We start from the raw sequence: 24,308 nt of genomic DNA on the forward strand, positions 1-24,308 counted from the left end.
TTCCATCGCCTTCTACCTGTGTGATATTGGGCAAGTCATATAATCAGTCTATGTCTTAGCTGCAAAATTCAGCTAACAATACTTAGGATTAAATAAATTATTACATGTAAAGCATCTCTAAGATCTTTGGCATATAGTGAAGATATGAGAAAAAATAACTCTGACATATACATTAATGATTCAGAATAGACCTCAATATTTCTTTAAGGTTTCCATTCCAACTTGAGTGTAGGCAGGAGGTTTTAAAATTATACTTGCATTTGAATTTGCTGGATTTATGCTGAAATGAAAAATTATAATGTATTTTATCATGGGAAAATGTGCTGTTATCAGTGGTGCAATCAGAAGACAAAAGATGAAAGTAATATTTATGATTATATAATAGTTGTACTTATATAATAGCATATACTTCTATGTGCCAGGAACAATTTTAAGCTTTTTTTAAAGCTCTTTTTAGTCCTTACAACAACATCTTACTCCGGGAGATAGGTAAGTACTACTATTATCCCCATTTTACATATGTAAGTATATAGGCACAGGGAAAGTGAGAGAGAGGAAGGACAATGCAACTATTTAAATTGCTTTATGTCTTATGTTGACATTAACTATGAACTCCTGCCCTTCCATTAGACCTCATTCTTTTATATGTTTATAATCTATTAGTGTGATATTTAAGTGATGTTTTATATATGAATTGTTTATATAAGATTTTGCTGATTGTTTATTTTATTTTGTGTCATTTGGGGACCGGGTCAAGCTAATTGAGGAATAGACTATGGTGGATGAGTGGTTTCTGGAGATGATTAAGAGATGGGTCAGAGAATTGGAGAAGCCAACACAGATGACAGTTGCTAGCAATAGAAATAATTTTGAAATTACATTATGGTTCAATATGACCAGACTTCAACATAGTAAAGAGGCTTGAATATAGGTACTTACTTATTTTATGGGGAATCTTAATGGCAAAAACTTATCTAGTAAAGCATCATGAGAAATTTTCCATTGAAAGTACTGATGAAAGCATCATGATTTCTAATTACTCTCTGAAATGGCTCTTTATATTTAGGTCTTCAGAGAATATGCTTCTGCTTGAAATCCATTGAATTTATTTTCATTTTAAAAATAGTAGCCTTTGAAAGAAACATAGCTAGTGCTATTACCAACCACTATGTTTGAATTAAACCGATTACTCAAATCATGATGGATTTGAATTAGTTTTCTTTGTGTTTATGAAAACATGTTTGTAGAATTGAATTTTTCTTTCTCATTTATCATTAAGAGGATAGCTCGAGTATTTTAGAATTGCAGTATAATTCCCTATGACTGGTTTACAGGCAACATCAAACTATTTTGATACTCAAAAGGATTGTGGAAAATACTTCCAGATATTTGATGTTTTCAATTGTAAAGGCAGGACTGTATATGGATGTTGTGATTGTGCTTCATCTACAACAGACCTAATTGTCTCTTCTGCTCCCCAGAGGGTAGCAAACATACATGTTAGAACTGGGTAGAAGTTCTTGCAGCAGGAAAAGATGCCTCGCCACCTCCTGCCATGCTTCCAGGCTTTACTCCTCAGATTTCAACAGCTGACTTCTGCCTGTGGAGGTGAAGACTTGAGGCAAATCATAATGTAGAGTTACTCCATTTCTTCTTCCTTTGAGAGAAACTGTCTGTAAGGCAATACTGCAGATTTTTTCCTCCTGAAATACATCCAAAAACACTCAAGAAATCTCTCCCTCAACCTTTAGATGAAAATTTCCTTCTAATTTTCCTCCTGAAATACTGGTGGAACCATTCTACCTGGAAAGGTGGAGTTTTTAAAGGGATCAGCCTCCCTCCAGTTATCCCAAAGGAGATGGTGAGTGCTCTGGGAAGCTCATCTAAGCATGGGAAGACAGTAGTGTTATTTTTCTTGTGTGCATATGATAGACATAGAATCATAACATTTTAGGTCTAGTTATAACCTCCTTAATTTAATAGCTGAGAAAGTGAGACCCAAGAGCTAGCTTACTTAGGACACTGTCACACAGCCACTGTAAGAATGCAGATTTCAGGCCTCTCTGCTCTTCTTTACCTCCCGTAGGTCCCAACTCAAAAGACCCAGGAGTCTTCAAGTAACTTTCAATTGTCTTTTCTCAGTGGTAGATTTCACTGCTCTGAATGAGTTATCAAGTCCAAAATTGCATAAGATTCCCTCCAAATTGCAGCTTGCTTACATTCTGGTTATAATATGTAGCCAGAGACCCAAAAAATTTTCCCTAAAATAAAGGAACTCGATATTCTTAAACCAGTACAACACTGATTGCCTTATTTATTGATACCTCCTGCAGTAAAACATCACTGAGATGGAGTGTGGAGCTCTCTTTTTGTTCTGAGCTAATTAGAGTACAGTTTTGAGAAATGGTTTTATAATACTAAACACAAACATGAAAAAATATTGATGGGGATTTCTTCTTTGAATCAAGTTACAATAATTTTGTGGATTTATAAGTTAGACAATCTATTCTCTCATCCAACCTCTTCCCAGTGCTATGCTCAGTTGGGGCCACCTATAATGCACTATTTGAACTCAAGAGGAAATGCAACTGTCTCAGTTGAGTGGGAATAGGTAGCAAAGGACCAAGGAACTCCACTGTGCAATAGTTGGGTTAGTGGTCTTGCCATATAGTGGCCTCTTCAAAACCCCTAACGACCTCAAAACTCTTAAATCTACACAGGAAAGTGAATAGGCCAGTTACTATCAAGAATACTAACTTTAGGTGAGGTTGTTTCTTTGTTTGATTGATTGATTTGGTTGCTCTGAGGAGCTTTTTGTTTCTGCACTCAGGAAGGCATCAGGCTTATGTTCTCAGAGGACAGAGAAGAAGCAGAACCATTAAACAATGTTTATGCCTTCTGGAGTCTCTAGCAGTCTAAACTGATACTTCCATCTTATTAGAATTGTTGTTGCTATTTTAAAATTCTGATTCTACATGCATCCAGGAGAGGGCGTGGCCAAGGTCAAGGAGGTTACAAGGATTCCATAGGGGTGTGCAGTTAGGAAAAAAAAACAACAAAACAGTAAAACATGGTGTAGCAGGACAAGGAAGACAAAGACAAATAATATCTCATATCTAAAAAAAATAACTTTTTTGTAACATTGCAGGTAGGTGAAAATTGTGATCTTTTCTCTAAGGATCACAAACCCAAGAAATGGCTGGTGCCTTATTGTGGAGATCCAGCTCACTGCCTCCCACTTACCTCTCACCCACACCCACGCCATGCTTCTTCCCTCTTTCTGCTGGCACAAGACATTCCTGCAAATGAGAGGCTCAATGCTCAAACTGAGATTTGATGCAGTCTCTTGTATGTCCACATCTACTTACCCTGTCCACTAAGAAATGAATGTTTTTCCAGAGTCCCCTATCAAACTTTTGAATTATTTTGAGACATGATCATGTCTGTGTATCTGAGGCTATACAGAATACAGGTAGGCAAAAATATTTTAAATGTGATCTTTGTGCTCTTGAGCAAATTGTTTCAACTCCCCAAGTCTTGTCTCTAGGTACCTATGAAACTGGAATAATTATATTAGGTGTCTTGGGATGGTATGGCCCCTATGAGGTACTCAGTGTGATACTTGACCCATTAGGTGTGGAGTCAGGGTGTGGGAGGGGAATCCAGAAACATCAGGCCATGACTTTGCTCACTACAAAAGAGCCAAAGAGTTCTTGGACTGCATTGGGAGGGCAACATGCTAAGTGGACTGTCTTATTGGGCCAAGCTAGAAAGGAGACAAGACATAATCTATAAGAGGACCTAAGAGATCAGAGACTAAAGAAACCAAATAAACCCAGGCAACAAAATCCAGGCTGAGGCTAGAACCAAAGGGGAGGCAGGGAGGCTGAAGCAGGAGACCCAACTGAGGTCAGGGGGACCTGGAAGAGTGACCAGATGGGAGATAATGTTGGTACAGGATGAAGCTTAAGGATGCTGAGATGAGTGAGAGTATATGCCAGAGAAAGATTATCGTGGGCTCGGGATCTCTGGACAGTCACTATGTAAAGAATAAAACTATAGTTAAATGTAATGTAGACTGTCACTGTTTGACAGAGTTCATGTTCCTTCCTAGGAAAGAATTATACTTCTCCTCCTATTAAATTCAGATGTGGCCATGATATTTGCTTTGTCCATGTAATTGAAGCCACCTCATAGAGGCCATAAGAGCCAGGACATGCTCTACCATGCTCTCTTTATCCTCCACCTCTATAGCTGGTAGAAGCTGTCCCTTTTGTCTCGGTTTTGAAATGAGGAAAATTATCACTTTGGAGCAGAATCCTCAAGTGACCCTTAATGAACATGTAGCAAAAAATAAATTTTGTTATTTTTTGCCACTGAAAATGTGTTTGTTCTTTAATCACAGCATTATCTAGCCCATCTTAACTATACAAATGCAGATTACTGGTTGGAAGCTAGTAATTAATGGTTATGCTTGGTTAGACTTATTTTAATATGGCAGGCAAAGATGACAATGATGTTGCAAGAGAAAACAAGTAGGAAAAAATACAACCATAATGTTTACTTAGGACAACAGAGAATGAAGTCTGTGGGTAAATTTGTTATTTCTGCTAATATCATAGCCAGTCAAAATAAATTAATTAATTAGTTAATAGGAGGCCCAGCCTCCTTTATTCTCAAGTATCTTATAGTCTAATCAGAAAGTGATTACATACACAAACACACACAGATACACACACACTATTTTCACTGGATAGAAACACGTAAAAGTGTACAATTCTTGCCATTTTAAGTGTTCAAAGTCTAGGGAGACCAAAGGTATAAGGCTGCTGAATTTTGTTACTGTGATTGTATTGCTATTCTGATTTTCCTAATTAATATTTTACTTTGCTTTTGTGGTGTTGAGTATTAAGAAAATATAAGAAGATTTGTTGTTGACTGGAGTTGCAAAAATAAGTTCCATTATCCTTCTTTGTTGTATTTAGTTTCCTGAGCCAGGTAGCTTTTGAACAGACAATCCATGATGGGAGAAGGGTAATTCATTATTTTACATAAATAGATGTGGTTCTGGAATGACAGGACCAGAGAATGAGAAAGTTTTTTTTGGGGGGACAAAGATGTAAGGAGCTGTAATCAGGTAGACAGACAAAGCATGCACTCCATCTGTAGATGGAAGTCAAGACAGAGCTCCAAGAGCCAGCAAAAGCTCATCTCCAATCATAGAGGCTAATTTTCAAAGGCATGACCAGGGAAGGGGTGACTGTTAATGATGAATGACCCACTTTGCCATCCTGACTTGGCCTAGAAACATAGGCATGTGCAGGGAATGATAGAGATTTTTCTTCATCCTTTCCTCATTTGCAAACACAGCTCTTCTTGGCTTACACATTAGTAATCCATAGTTCACTGAATATCGTATTGGCATTTGACCCAAGCCCCTAACCATATTCATGATACACAATACCAATTGCAGGGCTATTGGCCATACTAAGTGTTCATTTTTCTCAATTGATTCTATATCCATTTCTGAATTAAGAAAAATGTTGAGAACAAGAGCAAGGACCCTTCCTAAAAGTAATGCTGAAGGGCATTCTCATGAGGATGAAAGCAAATGGAAGTGAGACTTAGTTAATATCTGCTGTGCCTCAGGTAATTTGAAAGGTGCGGTGCCTGAGTATTTCAAATGAAGAGTTGCCCTTTTCACAAGCTCTTGAAAATGTTTCCCAAATTAATATTCAATCTCTACTAATTACCCACAAAGCATTTTCATTTGGTGTTAGCAATGTACACTGAACTTCTTAGTGGCTATGTTATTGTGTTTATTTATCTACAATTCCTATAAAATAAAGTTTATAAAAGACAAGATTTTTTAAAGATTACATATGGTGTCTCATGCTTCAACTAAGTAACCACTCTAAAAAAGATCTTATTTTTCAAAATTTGAAAACAAATACATCCAGCCTTTTTTAGATCAGCAAGGGGAAAATTCATTGAATATATAATAAAAGTTATATTCGGCTAGCACTAAGGACATATAATCTAACTCATGGCTTCCTTCAAATGTTTCTGAAATTTAATGGGGTATAAATATATATACACTTAAATTAATGAAGAAGTGGGATCCCTGGGTCGCGCAGCGGTTTGGTGCCTGCCTTTGGCCCAGGGTGCGATCCTGGAGACCCGGGATCGAATCCCAAATTGGGCTCCCGGTACATGGAGCCTGCTTCTCCCTCTGCCTATGTCTCTGCCTCTCTCTCTCTCTCTCTCTCTCTCTCTGTGACTATCATAAATAAATAAAAATTTTAAAAAATTAATGAAAAAGTAATAGAAATTAACTAAATAAATACACACATAACAGAAGTTAGCTAAATACATACATACATACATAACACATATAAAAATAGATGATGTCTGAATGATAGAGGGAAATGAGGGCCATAGTTTAGATTTTATTGCATTGCATGCGATTACAAGAAATCACATTTTAAGTGCACGTAAGATGTTCCAACAGCTCCTAGATGGAGTAGCTTTACTTATAAGCAGAACAGACAACAGCCCTTGAAGGGAGATTCAGGTGTTCAAGAAAGCCTCTGTCCTCAAAGAATTCTCTGCTCACTTGTGGCTGACCCCTAAGATGCCATCACAAGAGACTCATTGCCTGGGTTTCAAGCGAGGGCTTTATTTCTTTTTTAATGGTTTGTCTGTGCTACTCTGACAGTTTCAGTGAAGTGAAATTGCACGTAGTTAAACAATATGCACACGACTAAACAGTCAGATTGCTTAGAAAGGCTTATAATGAAAAGTAGTGCTCCCCTGCGCTACCCTCACCTCTTGGGTCTAACCCCAGGCAGTGCAAAATTTTAGCAGTTGCTCTCTTCACTTCTCTGGTTATTTTCTCATTAACAAATTGACCTCATGCTTGTCTATTTTGTCAATGCTGACATTGTCTCTTCCTACCCTGCTGTCCTAAGTGACAATTTGGCTCAATCTTTGCCAATGCCTCTCCTGATAATTACATCAGGATTCCCAGCCGTCAAGGTGCTGTACAACCCCAGAAGGCAGCATCCCCGGACTTGGCACTTCTTCTTATTTGTAGTTCCACTTCTCCTCAGCCACCCCATCCCTGCTGCCACCCCCTCTGCACGATGTCTGAACCTGCTTCACCAGCTAGCTCTCCTCTGTTCATTTCCTGTCCCTGGAATAGACCAAGCTTCTCTCTGCCTCTCGTTCCACTCTGTTGTCTTCATCACTATGGGCTTTTATTCTGGTCACTGTTCACTGTCACTTTATTGGAGATAAGAACGAATGGGAGGAAGAAAGAGAAGATGGATATAGTTTGAATGGAAATTTCAGGCAGAGGTTCCTTAGGCAGAATATAGTATATGCATAGTTCTAATGATGGGTCCACGAATTTAATTAAAGAGGTCTGGGATACCCTTAGTTTTAAGCGTAAAGCTCTTCCCTCAAGGACTTAAAATGCCTAATTTTGTTGTGAGCAGAGCAGAGTGTACAGATGGCAGATGGAGCTGTGTAATCACTATGTCGTACACCTGAAAGTAATGTGACATTGTCTGTCAGCTCTATTTCAATGAAAAAGTAAAATAAAATACCTAATTTGGCCAATCAGGAAGGGAAAAAAAGCATTTAACTTTATTGTTTTCCAAATGTAGACTTCACATGCACTACGTCATTAGTCATACAGGTTTCTTACTCAAAATACAGATTCTTGGCCTTACTGAATTAAAAAATATGAGCCTATGGGATGCCTGGGTGGCTCAGTGGTTGAGTGTCTGCCTTCCTTCGGCTCAGGGTGTGATCCCGGGGTCCTGGGATCGAGTCCCACATTGGGCTCCCTGCAGAGAGCCTACTTCTCCCCCTGCCTATGTCTCTGCCTCTCTCTCTGTGTCTTTCATGAATAAATAAAATAAAATCTTTTAAAAAAATAAAAAAAAATGTGAGCCTGGGCCCCTCAAATCTTCACGCTTAACAAGCTCATGAAGTAATTTAATATCCCATATAATAGAAATATAGTTGATAGATACTATTCACACACTATATAAAAATATGTAATAGATATTATTTAAAGACAAAACTGTAGGTGGTAGGCTGGTGTCAAAGCTTGAAATCTAGGATTGGAAGAGAAAGATGTACTCAATGTCTGCCTTTTAAAAAAATAATTAATTAATTAATTTAGACAGAGCAAGGGGCAGAGGGAGAGAGAGAGAGAATCTCAAGCAGACTCCCCACTGACTCTGGAGCTGGAAGTGGGGCTCGATCTCATGACCCTGAGATCATGACCTGAGCCAAAACCAAGAGTCTGATGCTTAACCCACTGAGCCACCCAGGTGCCTCTAAAGTCTGCCTTTTAAAATAATATACTATGTGACTGAAACTTTTGATTGATCCCACTAGAATATTGGAATATTTGTAAAGTTAAATGATTTTTTCAAGCAGCAATCGATTATATCATTCGAAAGATGTAGCAATGAGGCAGCTGAAATTTGCACTCAGCAACTATAGATCATAACTTGTGTTTATGATTATTTCTTCATTCTTCAACCTCCTTTCCATCATTTCCACAGGTTGAAATATCAGCAGTTGAGATTGGTTTTTCATAAGTTTTTTTAACCAGCATTTTAAAAATGTCTTTGTATGATTAGTTTCCTCCTCTGGGTGTTTTCAAATTGATTTTCAGTGGTGAGATTTTTAGTTCCAGAATTTCATCAGGTATGGAAAGTCAGGCTAACAGGTCAGTAATTCTCAGGCCTGTTCTATTTAATTTTCTAAATCATCTTAATATTTTAATCTGCTCAGCCCTCAAAGTGTCCAGGAAGTAGAGGTCCCTTCTGCAGTGCAGCTGTTGAACAGAAAGAATAGTGCCAAAATGAGAGCATAAAAATTGAGAGGGATGGTTTGTATAAAACTCTAATTGGCACTTTATATGACACTTTAAAGGCATTAAGTATTTCAAAGTCATTAAGAAAATTGTTATTATTGTACAAGGCATATAAAAAGAATAAATTTACCCACCAGGCTGTTAACTCCTCAGTATGAATTTCTTTTGAACAGTGAATAATCCATAGTAATGTTCTAATACTTTCATGCTGTAATTAGAATTAATATCTTAAAATTTGCGAATACTATCTCTAAATAGAACAGGGGTTTTCATGATGCATTTCCTTCCTTGATGCTTTATTAATTTTGACTTATAAAGGAAAAAATGAACAAACTTGTTCATTTTACAGGGCAAGCCGTAATATTACATTCTATCAGTGTTGTCTTCTTTCCAAATACATTTCCAGGGAGTTGCAGTAGTTTGTTTCTCATTTCATTTCGAATACTACTCTGTTCCAGATTCATCAGCTACTAATTGAGCATTCAACATACCACAGATGTGATGTGTTCAGAAACGTGTTCAAGAAAAAAAAAATCAAACCAGGAGGCTGCCAATTTGCAGTTGGACTTTAACCTGCTTGCTTTTAATAATGCTTGAATATAGGTCCTAATTTATAGGCTGGGTGTGAATATTATTAAACCTTCCCTACTGCTCCCTTGCGCTTTGAATGTTCACTGACCTGTGAAGATAGCTGAGTGGATAAATAAACTTACATTTAGACTGGGCACATCAGAGGGATATTATAAATAGAGCTCATCTTGATTTAAAAAAAGCAACTTTATTATTACATGATGTATTGATTTTTTAAAAAAACTAAGAAGAGAGAAAAATAACACATAAACTAACTTTCAATTCTTTTTTATGAATTAAAAGTGGTGAACCCATTAACATGAATCCTAGCCTGCCTGTTTTTCCACCCTTAATTTCATATTCACTGGTGGTTACATGAGTTAAACTTGACGTTCGCCTCTAAGGGCAAATGAGAGATAGTTGAGAGAGTGGAACCAAGGGGGGCACCAAGGGAGAGGAGGGGATCAAGAGGGAAGAGGGCTGAGAGATGGGTTTTGCCATTCCCCTTTCCTCTGTGTGTCCTTTTATCCAGCACTTTCCTGAAGAGAGTGGTCAGCTATGTCCAGTGTTGCCACAAACAGCAAGGAAGATCAATGCCACAAGTTTTTGTTTTTTGTTTTGTTTTGTTTTTTTGCTTGTGATGGTGAGAAGCCACGGATGGCCTTGTGAAATCAAGCCCTATAGAGATATGAGAACATAATTCTGATGTTTGCTGGCTAAGCAGTGAAGGGGAGGTGAGGAAGTGGGAAGCAGTGGAGGTGGGCTAATCTGCCCAGAAGCTTGGCTATCGTTGCTCCATGTGGAGCATCTCCGGGTCCGTACCAGAGAACCTCCCAGAATTGTGCAGTGACAACCTGAACAAACTCAGGCACTGACTTCTCCATAGTTTTCATTCTTTCCCCACCCAACACAGAACATATCTGATGCTGAATAAATAAATTTAGTGAATGTTTCCTGACTACATGAAAGAAAAATGTACATAAAGGAAGAAAATAGATTTTTACAAAGATTCTACTAATAAATGGGAAAAGAAAATCATGTTTCAATTTTGAAGATTATATCAAGAATCAATTCAATTTTCAGAATTAGAAACACAACCATGGTAATGCTAATTATAACAGCTTTGTGTTGGCATAAAGCTTGATGGTTCGTGAAGCATTTTTTTTGTTTTTATTTTTTTATGCATTGTCCATTACTTTATGAAAAAGTGCAGCATGGGACAGACATTAAGGGAAGGATCATAATCTAAATAATATTCAAGGTGAGACCCACAGTTAGAATGTAGAAAAAGTTCTTAAAATAGATTTCTGATAATATTGACTCCGGATGTTGTGTGGTTAAAAAGAAGGTGCTGAATTAACACCCAAGAGTAACCTTGGGATCAGAATGTGTTAGAGAAGCATAGCATGAAATCATCCTATTCACCACAAATCCGTGTTAGTCTGAGCTTTGTACAGGTCTGTGTAGCATTCTAGATTCCTGATTTAAAACTGGACCAGAAAGCAGACATTTGGAGAAGAACTTAGAGGGAAGATAAAGAGAGCATTGAAGTCTAAAGAAACACGACCTACTATGAAATGTTCAAGGAACTCGACTTTTCATCAATCCTTATTCATTGTTTCAGAATTCAGGATGAGTCACATAATATGGCTTCATGGGGAAGGGCTCACTCCCATCATTTCAACGGCAATGATCTTACAAAAGAATATCCAAACTTGGCTGCAGGATCTTCACCGAATGCCCTTTGGTTTACCTAGTTCAGCTTCGTCAGGGGAAGAGCACACTCACAAAATTGTGCAGTGGTTAATGACTGACTTTTTTTGCAGCCAGGATAGAATGAGAAGAAATATGCCATCCCATTGAGGCCAAGTAAGCCATGGAGGAGTTAGTTGGAACAGAGGTTGTCAGAATGGGGTATGGAATCTAATTCTCTGGAGAGTTTTAAAAATAGGCCAGGCACTTGTCTCTCTGGGGTGGTTTCAGGCTGCAGAGGAGCTGCAGGGCAGCCATGGCCTCTCGTGTTCCCTTCCACCTCTACGAGTCAATAGGGTAAAACAATATCTGAGGAGGCCTCCTGGGCAGGGTGAGCTCGTAGTAACTCAGGCTTATTTCTAACTAGAGTGCTTTCTCACCCCATGGAATGATAAGTATATAAGTATGGGTGGGGTCAGAATGTTCCCTGAACCACACTCTGTTGGCATTACTGAGACAGGTCACTCATCCACCAGCGCTGTCGGCTGAAGAGCACAAAGGAGACCAGTTAGTATTGACAGTGTTCTGTTGGATTTCATATGTCTCATTGTTGTGTGTGTGTGTGTGTGTGTGTGTGTGTGTGTGTAAATACAGTCAGGTAAACTCATCAGAAAGGAAATTCAGTTAAAAATCTGGAATGCCAGAGGGAAAGGACCTGCAGTGAGTTTAGCTCCTAATGTCAAGCATTTGATTGCGACATTAGATCATGGCATTCGGCATTTACATTTTCTTGGGTCTGAGGTCTACCCAGGGTTGTTGTCTGCTGCCAGCAGATGGAGATTTGCCTCCTAGACAATGAGCTCTGTTCCAGTCCCCTACAGCTACTGGGTAATGGCCGGCTTCTCGCAAGAGCCGAAGAGACAGCAAAGCTGACAGGCACCGTCAGAGTGAGCTTTAAATATCATGCACCCCATCATTTGGTGGGTGGGTGTTGTTGCTAACTGTGCTTCCACTTCAACAAAGAAAGTGGTGAGTTGCCAAAAAACAAGGATGTTCCATCTTAAGGATTGTGTTGAATTCTTTCCAGAGAAGTACTTAAAAAAAAAAAAAAAAAGATGAATTTTATCCTTAAACATTTTCCAAATTTATTTAGGCATTCTATCCAAGGAAAATAATTTAAGGATTGTGCCATGTAACTAGAATCCATAGAATTATAACAACTTTCTCTCACCAAAGGTCTGTCATTATTCAATCAGTGGTCTCTGGCAGCCTGCGTGGGGTGGGGTCCCTGCCAAGGTCATGATCGTGCAGGCTGGCCAAAGGATACACTGGACCTGGCAACCTACCTACGGCCTAGCAAATTTACAAACAGGTGGTAAAAATATGATTTTTTAAATTGTTCTTTCCCTTTCACCTCCCGTAATTACTGCTTTTCTGAAAGGTCAATTCTGTTTTCTTTAGGAAAAGGAGCCTTTCCTTGGTTTTCCAAATACTATGTTGATACCCTTCCTTAGAAGGCTTCCCCTTAATTAAGTTGGCCCGAAGGTCAGAAGCCATAATCAATATAGGGGCTGGTTGCTGCAAGGTGCTAATTGACATCCCCAAAGAGCAATAGTGTCAACAATCAATAGGGGAGAACAGAGCATTGGTAGATTTATGGCTTTGATTTTGAAAAGGTATGGGAATGCCCTGCGATGTTTTCCCCCGTACTCCTTTTGAATGTTAATGCTTTCTTGAAGATGATTTCAGACACACTGCTAGGATACTGCCTCTACTCACTGAAGCAGAAGCCTCTGAAGAGTTGCTGAGGCAGAACTGAAATCATGGCTCGCCACAAAGAAGCAGCCGTATTGGCCGCTCACGATGCCCTCACACAGAAAGACGATGCTCCTTTAACTCGGGGGTTTTAATGGGAAGTTTCTAAGCCTGAAACAACAGCTTTGGAGCTGGGGTGTGCCATCAGCTGCTTGCAGCTACCACTGTCTACTGCTTCAACACAGCTTGGTCGGGAAGGATGGAAACTAAAGAGGCTTGTAACTACCTGTAACAGTTCCACCAGGAAATGGATCAAGTGTTTGCTCAGCCAGATCCAGGTACTTGACCAACACTGTGTCTTTGATGAGCTAATTAATGCTTTTCTCTAACTTTACGATTTATGCATGAGCAATAATCGCATGGATGCCTTTTCCATCCAAGTTCTGAATTTAGATCTAGATGTCAGATGAAGTCTAATTAAATAGTTGCTAGGTCAAGCTAATATGAAGGGGTGAAATGGAATGATGCCTTGATTTTCAAAGCATGCTTAAGTTCACAGTGCTACCGATGCTGGATAGGGAGTAGTAAAACAGGCTTTTTTTTTTTTTTTTTTTGGCTAAGCTGCAGTAAATTAGTCTGGAAAGCTATTTGCCCATTATAGTAATTTTTCCATTCGCCTACAACATCCAGCCTTCTGAAAGGGATGTTTTAATTTGTTCACAAAGGATCACAACTTAACAACTCATAATGATAGCGCTGACCATCCCTGGTGTCCCTGGGTGGTAAGCACGGTGCAGCCCCAGCCTTTTGAGATATCAGCAAGCACTCTCTTTCACTGGGAAACACACACAAGGAACGAGAAAGCAAACTCGGGTATGACAGTAAGGTTTATCATTTGCAGCGAAACTTCCGGTTTGCCTATAGTGCCTTTTGGTACCCCAGTCACCGACAGGGCACTCACACGGGATTTTTCTGATGTTCTCAGCTAGGCTGCAGCCTTGCTCTGCAGTCCCTTTAAAACTCTTCTAGCAGAGGTCAGGAGGAAGATGAAGGCAGGGAAGAAGTGAAGCTGAGGTTAGGGCTCAGGCTGAGAGGAGGGTCTCCTGCTGACCCAGAGCTGGCAGGCCAGGAACAACAGGATCCACTCCCTAACCCAAGCAGACATCTGCAGGCTGACTTTGCAGTGACAGAGGGAGCAGACCTCCCAGGACAGCACTGGGGGCTGGCAACCATTCCAGAACTGCCTGTTGACATTCGTAGCTGACCGCATTCACATGGATTCCAAGCCATTGTTTTAGGGCTTTCGAGTAGCCCTGGGTCTATTGGTTGAGTGTATAAAGTAATATCTATCTTCTGCCATCCTGTGAATTCTGAAACATCAGGGCTATTGTATCATATCAAGAGGTCTGTATTCAGAAAAGAAAAATATGGAAGTTGCCATGTGTTTATGTGAGAGAAAAAAAGGAGGTATATGTTGTTTAAAATACTTGAAGTGCCTAGAAAGAGCCAGGAAATTTTTAACTGAATTCTGAATTTCTGGGCTGGTCACCAAGAGGGCCAAGAATTCTTTCAATTTATAGGAAAGATTTTATATCTTGGTGTGTATATCCTGGAATGCAAATTACTGTTCACTGGGCTCATACACAGCATTTCCGCAAGATTCATAGGTAATAACTTTTGTTTATACAGTGATCTGATTACTTAGATGATGAGGTGGCTTTTGAGGAAGGCTCACGGTTATAGGGGAAGATATATAATAGGGTCGCAGGGGGTGTTTACACGTCTGGGGTGTGAGGGTTGGGATGGAGGGTGGAGTATATCTCCAGAGACTCCAGTTATGCAAACAGCAATGCAGCTGAAGCTTTGTTTAGCTCAAAAATAGAGATGATTCTATTTAGCATCACTCTCAGGATATGTATTACGTTAATCATTGAAAGGCATGTTAACATTTCAACAGTCAGTTTTGGAACTGTTGAAGAATAATGCAGCACTTGGAGGAACTTTGTCTCTGCTAGTCATTACAAATTCAGTCCTGCCTACCTAGCCAGTTCCCTTCCCGGTACAGTCTACAGAGTGGTCTCACTGGTCTGCCAGATAAATATAAATAAGATACACAGGATGTCTTTGTAGGACAAAGTGTCCTGTCCGTCCCATGTGATTGTACAAACCCTGAGTGTTCTTGCTCAGTAGACTCACTGTTTTTGCATTTACTTTTGAAAACATGTCAAGTCACATAACTAGGTTTCTGGCCTAGAAGTTTTAAAAATGAGGTGTGGCACTTCTGTGGCTTAGAGGTACTTAAAATACAGACAGCATTGCTTCACTGCACCCTGCACACCATTAGCAGCCACAGGATGACTGACTTTTCTACTCATTCCTTCGTGCCCTGAGAGAAACATGCGAGTCAGCATCCTTAGGGGAATACTTCTCTTCTGATACCTGATTTTTTTTGATTTGGGGGCAATTTACTTATAATCTCCATTCCCTGGTGTGCTTGTTAGAAAGAAATTAGAAACATCATTTTGTGCAAAAAATGGTATAAAGAGGAAACACTCATTCATCATCATATATTTATTGAATGCTCACTGTGTGCTAGGCAGGACTACTCTTGTGCTGCATCTGCTATCACTATGACCATTGCAACCCAATGCAGAAGGGGGTTGGGTAGGTGAAGTGATGGGCACAAAAGTGAGAGGGTGGGATTATATGCCTATGGGCAGCTGCACAGAGCAAGGTGCCAGATGCATCCAACTAATTCTGTTGCTGTCACTTTAAAGATGAGAAAAGAAATGTATCATTGCTTTCAGGTATATTTGCTTCATATAAAGTAATTTTCCTTCCTGTTAAATTATATAATACGATGTTAACAAAATGAAATGCCCAAAGGATCCCAGCTTGCAAAGGGTACATGTTGGCATCTGTAGTGTCCAGGTAAGATGTCAGGCTTCAGGATATTTTAAAGAGCTGATCTTCCCCACCAGCCATGCAGATCAGCTAAGAAAGCCTTGAGCCCTGGAATAGAAGGGTGGCAGCTAATTTTTGTATTTGATGGGACCCGACCCATCAGCATTGAAGCCAAGGAAAATGTGAAAAATCCCAATAACTGCTTTGCAAATCATGAAATCGGAGACTATTAAAGTGTCATTGTGACTCAGACTATCTCTGATTCTTTGAAATAAGATCTATTTCAAACACAATGGCCTGACATCCCTGGCTGGCTGGATGACATGTGCTTTTTACTTCTGCTTTGTATCAGCAGGCACCTCAAAATTTGAATTCAGTTCCTTGGATTGTAGGGGGCCAAAGATTTGATTCAACCTCTATTTAAAAAGGCAGTGACCCCAGAGCTGCAGAGAATTCCCCCAAGGAGCTTGCCACTTAGTAAGGGGACAGAGTTGAACACCCTGGGGACTCATCCTGTACGAGGTGGTGCTGCAGAATGCAGGTGCGGTGCTCCCGAGGGCAGAGCAAGAAGCACCCTGTGCCTCTGGCGCAGGGACAGATGAAGGCCCCGCCAAGGAGGTGGGATTTGGTGTGAACTCCGAGGGAGGGAGCGAAATCCACAGGCGGGAATAGAGTGAGGAGGAGGGCATTAGGCAGGGAGCATCATGATTAAATGCTCAGAGGTGGGAAACAAGCCTGGAGGAGTTCAAAGAACAGCTGGCGTTAGATGGAGCTGCAGAGCAGACCCAGTGAGGACGGTCTCCTCAGGTGTCTGCAGACTTGATCACATGTAAGTTTGTTCTTCTTGGGCCATTTTACCACAAACCAAATGCAATTTGATGTTTGCTCCTGTTTCACCTAACTATGAAAATAAATGAAGAACTTACAAGAATTCCAGTGTCGGAATATGACCTGATTTGTCATCCAGAGAACAGAGGTATCAGGTCTGTAGGGGAGTCAATGGGCAGTTGGGGTCTTGGGTCGTTGGAAAGGAAAGGTTTTCTTGAGGGAAGAAGGGGTAAGATTTGAGCTGAGAAAGATGGATCTTGGCGCAGTATTGTAGGAAGTATGGGGAGGGCAAGAGAGGCCTTTGGCAGATTATTCTAAGGAAGGTGAGTGGCTGCTAGTGATAATGACTATGGCTTAGAGGAACTGCTCACATGGGGCTTTGTAGGTACCACAGAGGGTTTTATACTTTGTGACTATCACCTAGTCCGGGGAACTTGACTTAAGACAGGGGATGTGTGACACGATTTTTGAGATGGCATCTTTTCATTATGTTTTCCTTGGTGGTCCAGTATTGAAATTAGACTTTATTGTGTCCAGAGCACATATACAAATGGACCTGCGAAGGGAAGACATGAATGTGCTGCGTGAAGGGGAAGCCAGTTAGGATTAAAATATGGTCATGAGTAACTGTGGCCCTCTTGTACTGAAAATAACCGCCTTTTGTTATTGTTAACACTTAGGTAGTTGCGTCGGAATTCTTTGAAATAATTTACTTGCCCAGATTTCTCTCTTTGTCTGAAAGGCAGATTTCATTATTCAGGTAAAAGCAGTCTGAACATTTTACAAGGATCATTTTTGCCAAAAAGGGACACTTCACTCTGAGGCAGATATTTTTAAAAATGTTGATGTCTTTGCGTATTTTGGGACTGTGATGGTCAAACATTTATTTCTTGTTCTGCATCTTACTCTATGCGATGTTGCCTTTAACTTCAATGTGCTGTTGAGCTTTCCAAATTTGTAAATTATTGATTAGCTGATTGCGGGTTTAAAATCAAGCAGGCTTTCCCAGGGATTTCAATCAGTCCCAGGCAAAGCTGTGAAAGAACTGGCTTTACTTCCTGGGTCTCCGTATCCCCATGTCCCTTTATAACCATCTCTGGGTTTTCTCATCTGTACCCACCATCCCTCAACCTCCCCAAGACTTTTTTCTCTTGGGCCATCTGTCCTCAGCACCCCACATCTGCTCCTCCCAAACCCCAGTGGCCCTTCATTTCCAGCAAGACTCATCGGTCTCCTTACTATCTACCACATTTCCCCTCCTTGAAGTTAAGAGCAGTTTTCCTAGACAAATCCCTGCTAGTGTGTTAATGTGTCACTCTCATTGGTGAAATACTGCAATATACTAAGGGGCTTTGAGGATTTGGCCAAATGAAATTATTTTAATGGGAACTTGGTTATCACAGTATAGCTGGGACAGGAGAGGAGGCTGACAATTTATAAAGAGCTGTGGTGTTTTCAAAAGGCTTTCATCTCCGTTTTCTCGTCAGTTTGGTTTATCAGGAAGGGGTGGGTGACAGAGGGTTGGAGGATATGTGTTTATATTTTACCAGGCTTCTCAAAAACATGTGAGGAAGCTGTAGAGAGGCTTAACCATATTCTTGCATCTGCCTTTTAATCAGAATAGGGTTAATTAAAAAACTAAATTAAAACTGATTTTTAAATCATTCTAAGGGTTGGCTTCCCTGCAAAGAAGCCAGGCTCCAGACTCATTTACAGGAAGACAGAAGAGGGAAATGTGGCTGATAACCTGAATCAGGATGACTGGGTTACTTGCTGGGGCTTCTTGGAATGGTCGCCCATCCCTGCAGCCCCCACATGGATGGTGGATCAGCTTAAAAACCTGAGTTATGGAGAAGCCTAGGAAGTATGAGATGATGAGCTAGGAGAAAAGGAGTTGGCATTTTGCCTTGTATGAATGACAAGCCTGGGGTAGACTGCTCTTGGGCATCAAGATGGCTCTCATCAAGTGGACACGAGGGTGCGAAGGGAAGGACAGAACAAGGTATTGCTATTTTGGCCACCCAGCCTATGGCCAGGGAGTCGGCACAGGCTCAATTCTCCTGTTTTCAATGAACTTCACAGATCCAGAAATCTTTATGTGGTACTCGTACACAGTTAATGGTCTTCAATTTTCCTATATTTCCTTTCTGGGTTACATAATGTTTTTGTATAGAACTTCCTGAAAATGTATCGCTATCTCAGCTGTGTTAAGAATAGACAAAGAAAAGAGCTCTGGCCTCATTTGGCCTGGAGGAAAAATGGACATAGAGTGGGATTCTAGTAAGTCTGTGGGGAGGGCAGGGTCACAGTGATGGGAATCCTTGGGAGGACATGGAAGGATGGCTCAGGCATTTATACCTCTAGCAGCACTCGACTTTCTTGTGACCCAGCCCTTAGTGAATTTTATACCTGCTATGAATAAGTCTAGTCTGGATATTTCTTGGGGCCCTTTCTGGAAGCAAGCACTAAGGATTGCTGCATTGGAAGCCCTGGCCACCCTTTCCAGCCCCCTCTACTCAGCTCAGTTTTCTGCTGAGAGTTAACACCCAAGGATGGGAGGGTGCTTGAAAATAAGCAAATCAAACCAGACCCAGTCCAACAACGTCCTCTATATCAGGGGCTGATTTTTTAAGAAATACCATCAAATTTTATCCCAATCTTGCTTCAAAATAAAAATGGATGATAAACAGATCTACTGCAGCTATTCCAGCCTTAAACAAAATTTAGTCACAGAGCTGCAAAATATTCTTTCTCCCCAAACTTGTAACTCCTTCCTTGTAGACACTGGTTGTAAATCCTTTTATAAACTGTGTCTTAAATTGTGATTTTATAAACTTTGAAGTGTCAACATACATATAAGCTGTTATTATGATCACTAATGCTGTACTTCAAGGCAACAAGTTAAATGTAGAAATATTGTTTTCTAGCTTTAAGTCATAATTTCTATTTTTATTTGGTTGCTTATTTTCATTGAATATCCTTTCTTTTGAATCACTGTTAATTCCCATGCTACTTTGCTACACAATTTTTCATATAAACAGACTCATACATAGATTTAGTTCTCTGTCTTTTATGGCCTTTGTGTATGCTCCAACTCGCCTTTAAAGACAGTCATATCCACATATCTTAATTTTTCTCCCAGTAAAATGGCTATAGTGATAACTTATCTTCTTCCTTCTCTTCCTCTTTATCAAATGGTCTTTAACAGTAGGAGGCCACTGTAAAGCTTTTAAAAAAATACAGCCAATCAATTCCTTCTCCCTAGCTGAGTTCTCGGGGTCAAGTATTGAACCTGGTCTTTGTTGGCTGAAGAAAAAAGAAAAGCAGCAGGAGCTTGGTGGTCTGGGAGTCTGAGATGCCTCATTTCTCCCTTGGCTCAGGCAAGAGAAAGAGAAAGAGAAGCATTCTGGCTTCCACAGTCATGTCTGAAGTGAAGCAACTCTTAATTTTCCTTGTTTTTCTTCTTTGTATATTTTTCAAAGTGTTTTTGCAGACATTCATTCTCATAGTGGCACCATGAGATACACAGGCATTGCTGATTCCATTTTTATAGCTTAGTGACCTCTCCAAGGGCCCATACTCATTTAGCAGTAAAATGGAAGCCAGAGGCTGAGGCCCAGAGCCCGATACTCCATGAGAGTTCCCTGTTAAGCACCTTTTCCAAGCCTTAATTTCCTTCCACTGGAGCTATAGTGGTCTCTGCTCTCACGGAGCTTGTAGTAGAGTGGCTAACCTATGTTGTGTTTAGCTACAGCGTTGGCACATGGCTGGTGTTCCAACAGTGGTATCATTATAAGGATGATGTGAAAGTCATGTGATTGGAGGGAATCTAGAAGAGACCTGGCAGGGGACACTGGGCTCGGATGTCAAGTTGGCAGCACACCCTGAGGTCAACACTACCTTGCACATTTCTCATCTTCTGTACTCTGTTTGTCTTCCCTGCCCATCCCTCCTGGCCCCAGGTGGCTGCTCTGAGGACAATCTGGTAATTTCATGCAAGAGTAAAAGATTCTTCCCCATAATTACACAGAATTGAGCATGTCTGGGAAAAAGCTTGGAGATTACTTGTTTTCTCTGACAAATAGGACTGTGAGAGTAGAAATAAACTGCTCCTTAGTAGTTATCCTGTCTCTTTCCCTTTCTTCCTGCAGATCACTCAGTGGCTCCACGGTGCAGCCACCATGATCTCAGCAGACTGATGATGGAAGAAAAGGAAACTGCGAGATCCCGAGCTCCTGCTTCTCTGGACGATGGATGGAGGACAGCCCGTCCCTTCAGCCCTAGTGCCCCTTGAGAATGCATCACCAGATTCTAGCATGTCTCTGGAGCAGAAAACCACATTTGTCTTTGTGATTTTGTTGTTCATTTTCTTGGGCATCCTCATTGTCAGGTGCTTCCGGATCCTTCTGGACCCATATCGGAGCATGCCGACCTCAACCTGGGCGGATGGACTTGAAGGCCTGGAGAAGGGGCAGTTTGACCATGCCCTTGCCTAGCAGAGGGGGAGCAGGACCCCCTCCTGAAGGGGTGAAGTGCATCATGTCTTGGCGAGGAATCCTCTTTAGTCAATGTTCTTAGCACCAAGTTTTAACAGCACCTGGTCGTAGGCCTACAATCCCTCATTTATTAAACATGCCATTAGGTTTTGAAGGATATTGGAGATGAAGGTTTCTAACAGTCTCCTGAAATAGGAAGTCTTGAATTTCTGTGTTTACTCCTGAATGAATATTGCCAAAGGTGTGCGGTGGTGAAAGCAAAGAACATTGGCAATGAGACAAACTTTGCCATAAAATGAAGTGCTCTCCCACCCAGCCAGAGAGTGGAGAATGGAAAGGATCTGAAACAAATCTGGTCACAGGGCCATGAAGAGGCTTCCTTGTTCTCAGCGTGTCCCTCAGTTGGTTTTATTTGCATGGGAATCCAGGTCCTGGGCAGAGACTCACTCTGAGAAGCTGAGTGAACCCAGAGGAGCACTGGGAATCAAAGCATTAGGGTGTGCTTAGCAGAAACAGTCCCCTCTCTGGAAAAGATGAGTTAGGATGACCTCATTTTATTTCTCAAGTAAAACTGAATTCACAGGCTTATGGAGCTTTGAAAACTCTCCACCAGGCCAAGTACATTCTAGGTATTCATATTAATAAGCAGTGTAGACGTAACTATACATAACTTGAATTTACTTTCTTTACATAAATGATTGAAAGAATGATTTGTGAGTGTAGCTATGAGTTTTTTTTTTTTAAAGAAAAAGTTAATTGTTTAGAAGAGAAGACTATACTATACGCTGGCAAACTGAATTTAAATTAAAAAAATAAAACAAAATAAAATAAACGAATAAAATAAAATAAAACGAATAGAAGACTTTCACAGTCTTAAGAGGAATGTATGTTTGGGGCTGAAGAGAGAAGCCAAATAAAACTCTTCAAGAAATGATACTGTCTCCTCTCCTATGTCACTGAGACGAATGCACTGGTGGCAGCATGTGACAAGAAGCTCAGAGGATGAGCACTGTTCTGAGAGACAGGAAAGGCTGCAAGGTCATTGAGTTCATCCGTCTCCCATTTCAGAAAGGACTCCCACACATCGTCCTGTGCACATACGACCTATTCGAAGGCCTGTTTAAGACCACCAAAAAGAGAGATGTGAAAACCTCTTATTCCCACTTCTCTTGGTAGGAAAACCTTGTGTCTCAACTAAACCCCTGAGGCTGTACTTATAATCGGTGTCTTCTAATTTTCTCCTCAGCTAGCCATCCAATTTTTTTTTTTATTATTAATTACAAAAGTTAAAAAAGCCAACTATGCCTGAAAAAGCAGCCCTTAGTAAAACTGCTTTCTTGTCTTCCCTATTTTTCTTTAACATTCTTTGTAGGGCCTGCTGTCCAGATTTCTCCCCTCCTCATGTTCCCTCATGACTTTCTTTTTAAAATTTTAAAAATTGATCTCTACATCCAATGTGGGACTCAAACTCACAATCCCAAGATCAAGAGTCACACACTCTTCCAAATGAGCAAGCCAGGGTCCTCTTGATGTTTTTTTTATTTAAAAAATAATAGCTTTATTGAAATATAATTCACATACCATAAACTTTACATTTTGAAAGTGTACAATTCAGCAGCTTTTAGTACCTTTCCAGAATTGTGTGACCACTGACACTAATTCTGGAATTCTATACTAGTAGTGAAGTCTCATTCCTTTCCTCATAGCCCCTGGCAATCTCAAATCCACTTTCTGTCTCTCTGTGGTTGCCAGTTCTGGACATTTCTTTTTTTAAAGATTTTATTTATTTATTCATGAGAGAGGCAGAGACACAGGCAGAGGGAGAAGCAGGCTCCCCACTGGGAACCTGATGTGGGACTTGATCCCAGCACCCAGGATCTTGGCCTGAGCCAAAGGCAGACACTCAACCACTGAGCCCCCCAGGTGTCCCTCTGGACATTTTATGTAAATGGCATTATAGGATACGTGAGCTTCTGTATATGGCTTTTTTCACTTAGCATGTTTTCAAAGTTGGCTCATCCATGTTGTATCCCTCCTTTGCATGGCCAACTAATATTCCACTGTTTGGCTGTACTATGTTTTGTTGGTCCATTGGTTGTCATGGTTATCCAGTAGCTAGTATGAGGTGTGCTGCTATGAACATTTGTGTACAAGTCTTTCCTTCAAGCCTATGCTTTCAATTCTCTTGAGTATATTCCTAGAAGTGGATTTGCTGGGTTCTATTCAAACTCTATGTTTAACTTTTTGAAGAATCTGAGACTGTTTCCCAAAGTGGCTGCATCATTTTACATTCCTGCCAGCAATGTATGGGGCTTTTGATTCTTTTCTTAACTCTCTCCAACTACTCAAATTTCTTCTTTAGCTATACACTTTATAATGGAACACACCATTTCAAGAATGAGTCTGATTAAAAAGAGAGAACCACCTCGTGGTATCTACATGCTGCTAGTTCACTGATGCCTCCGAAGAGCCTTTGCTTTCAGATCTAAAGCAACACACTAATGCTTATCTGCAGCCATCCTATGGTCTGTTATGTCACCTGAATATTTTTTTCTGTTTTGCTAATACATATTTCTTTAACCCACTAATTAAAATGTTTTCTTTTTTATTCAAATGTACCATGTCACATGTGTTCCTATTCAATTTCTTCTATTTTATTGAGTCGATTTAAATCCATTCAAGTGTTTACTAAGCACTTGCTTTGAGCCTGGCACTTTTAGCACTGGAGAGATAGGAAAGGTACAGGGCTAGTTCTTGCTTTTGAAGTACCTTTCAACCTTGTTGGAGACCTAAGAAATGAAAGAAGGCATGTGTCTGAATCCTTGCTCAAATGCTTGATATAGACTTACAGTTCCCATACTAACAAAATCATCTGGAAACTTAAAAAAATATACATGCCTCACACACACTCATTGTTCTTGTAAAAGTTGTACATGATCATGGTAAAATAAAAATGTATAAACATCATGGAGAACGATAAAGTAAATATTCATAGCCAAAATTCTGCCTCCTTAGGTCCCTCTAATTCCAGTTTCTTCAGGGGAGCTTGCTGACAGTGTAGACTGCTACAGCCTTCCATCCCCAGAGGTTGATTCTGTAGAGCTGGGTCAGTGAACAAATGCTGCGGGAGACAGAACATGGGAGAGATGGATGTGGGCCAAGACCCA

The 24,308-nt window shown here is 40.4% G+C and overlaps 1 protein-coding gene across 7 annotated transcripts; it reads left to right on the top strand.

Moving 5' to 3' along the window:
* The first annotated feature begins 298 nt into the window (after positions 1 to 298).
* On the top strand, positions 299 to 24,108 carry CTXN3 (cortexin 3). Of its 7 annotated transcripts, XR_004803745.2 has the most exons (4): positions 299 to 489; positions 1,482 to 1,861; positions 12,898 to 13,251; positions 20,797 to 24,108. XR_004803745.2 is itself a non-coding variant. In XM_025432768.3 (3 exons), the coding sequence occupies exon 3, from the start codon at positions 20,896 to 20,898 to the stop codon at positions 21,139 to 21,141; it is 246 nt and encodes an 81-aa protein (XP_025288553.1). In that variant the 5' UTR covers positions 11,648 to 11,725; positions 12,898 to 13,251; positions 20,797 to 20,895; the 3' UTR covers positions 21,142 to 24,108. The 7 variants fall into 7 exon arrangements, 5 of the variants coding, with proteins under 5 accessions (XP_025288557.1, XP_025288553.1, XP_035552884.1 ...); XR_007413942.1 differs by lacking the exon at positions 1,482 to 1,861 and having other exon boundaries at positions 316 to 489; XM_025432768.3 differs by lacking the exons at positions 299 to 489; positions 1,482 to 1,861 and adding an exon at positions 11,648 to 11,725.
* The last annotated feature ends 200 nt before the right edge of the window (positions 24,109 to 24,308 follow it).

The sequence above is a fragment of the Canis lupus genome, chromosome 11 (assembly GCF_003254725.2).
Source record: "Canis lupus dingo isolate Sandy chromosome 11, ASM325472v2, whole genome shotgun sequence".
NCBI classification, from domain to species: domain Eukaryota; kingdom Metazoa; phylum Chordata; class Mammalia; order Carnivora; family Canidae; genus Canis; species Canis lupus.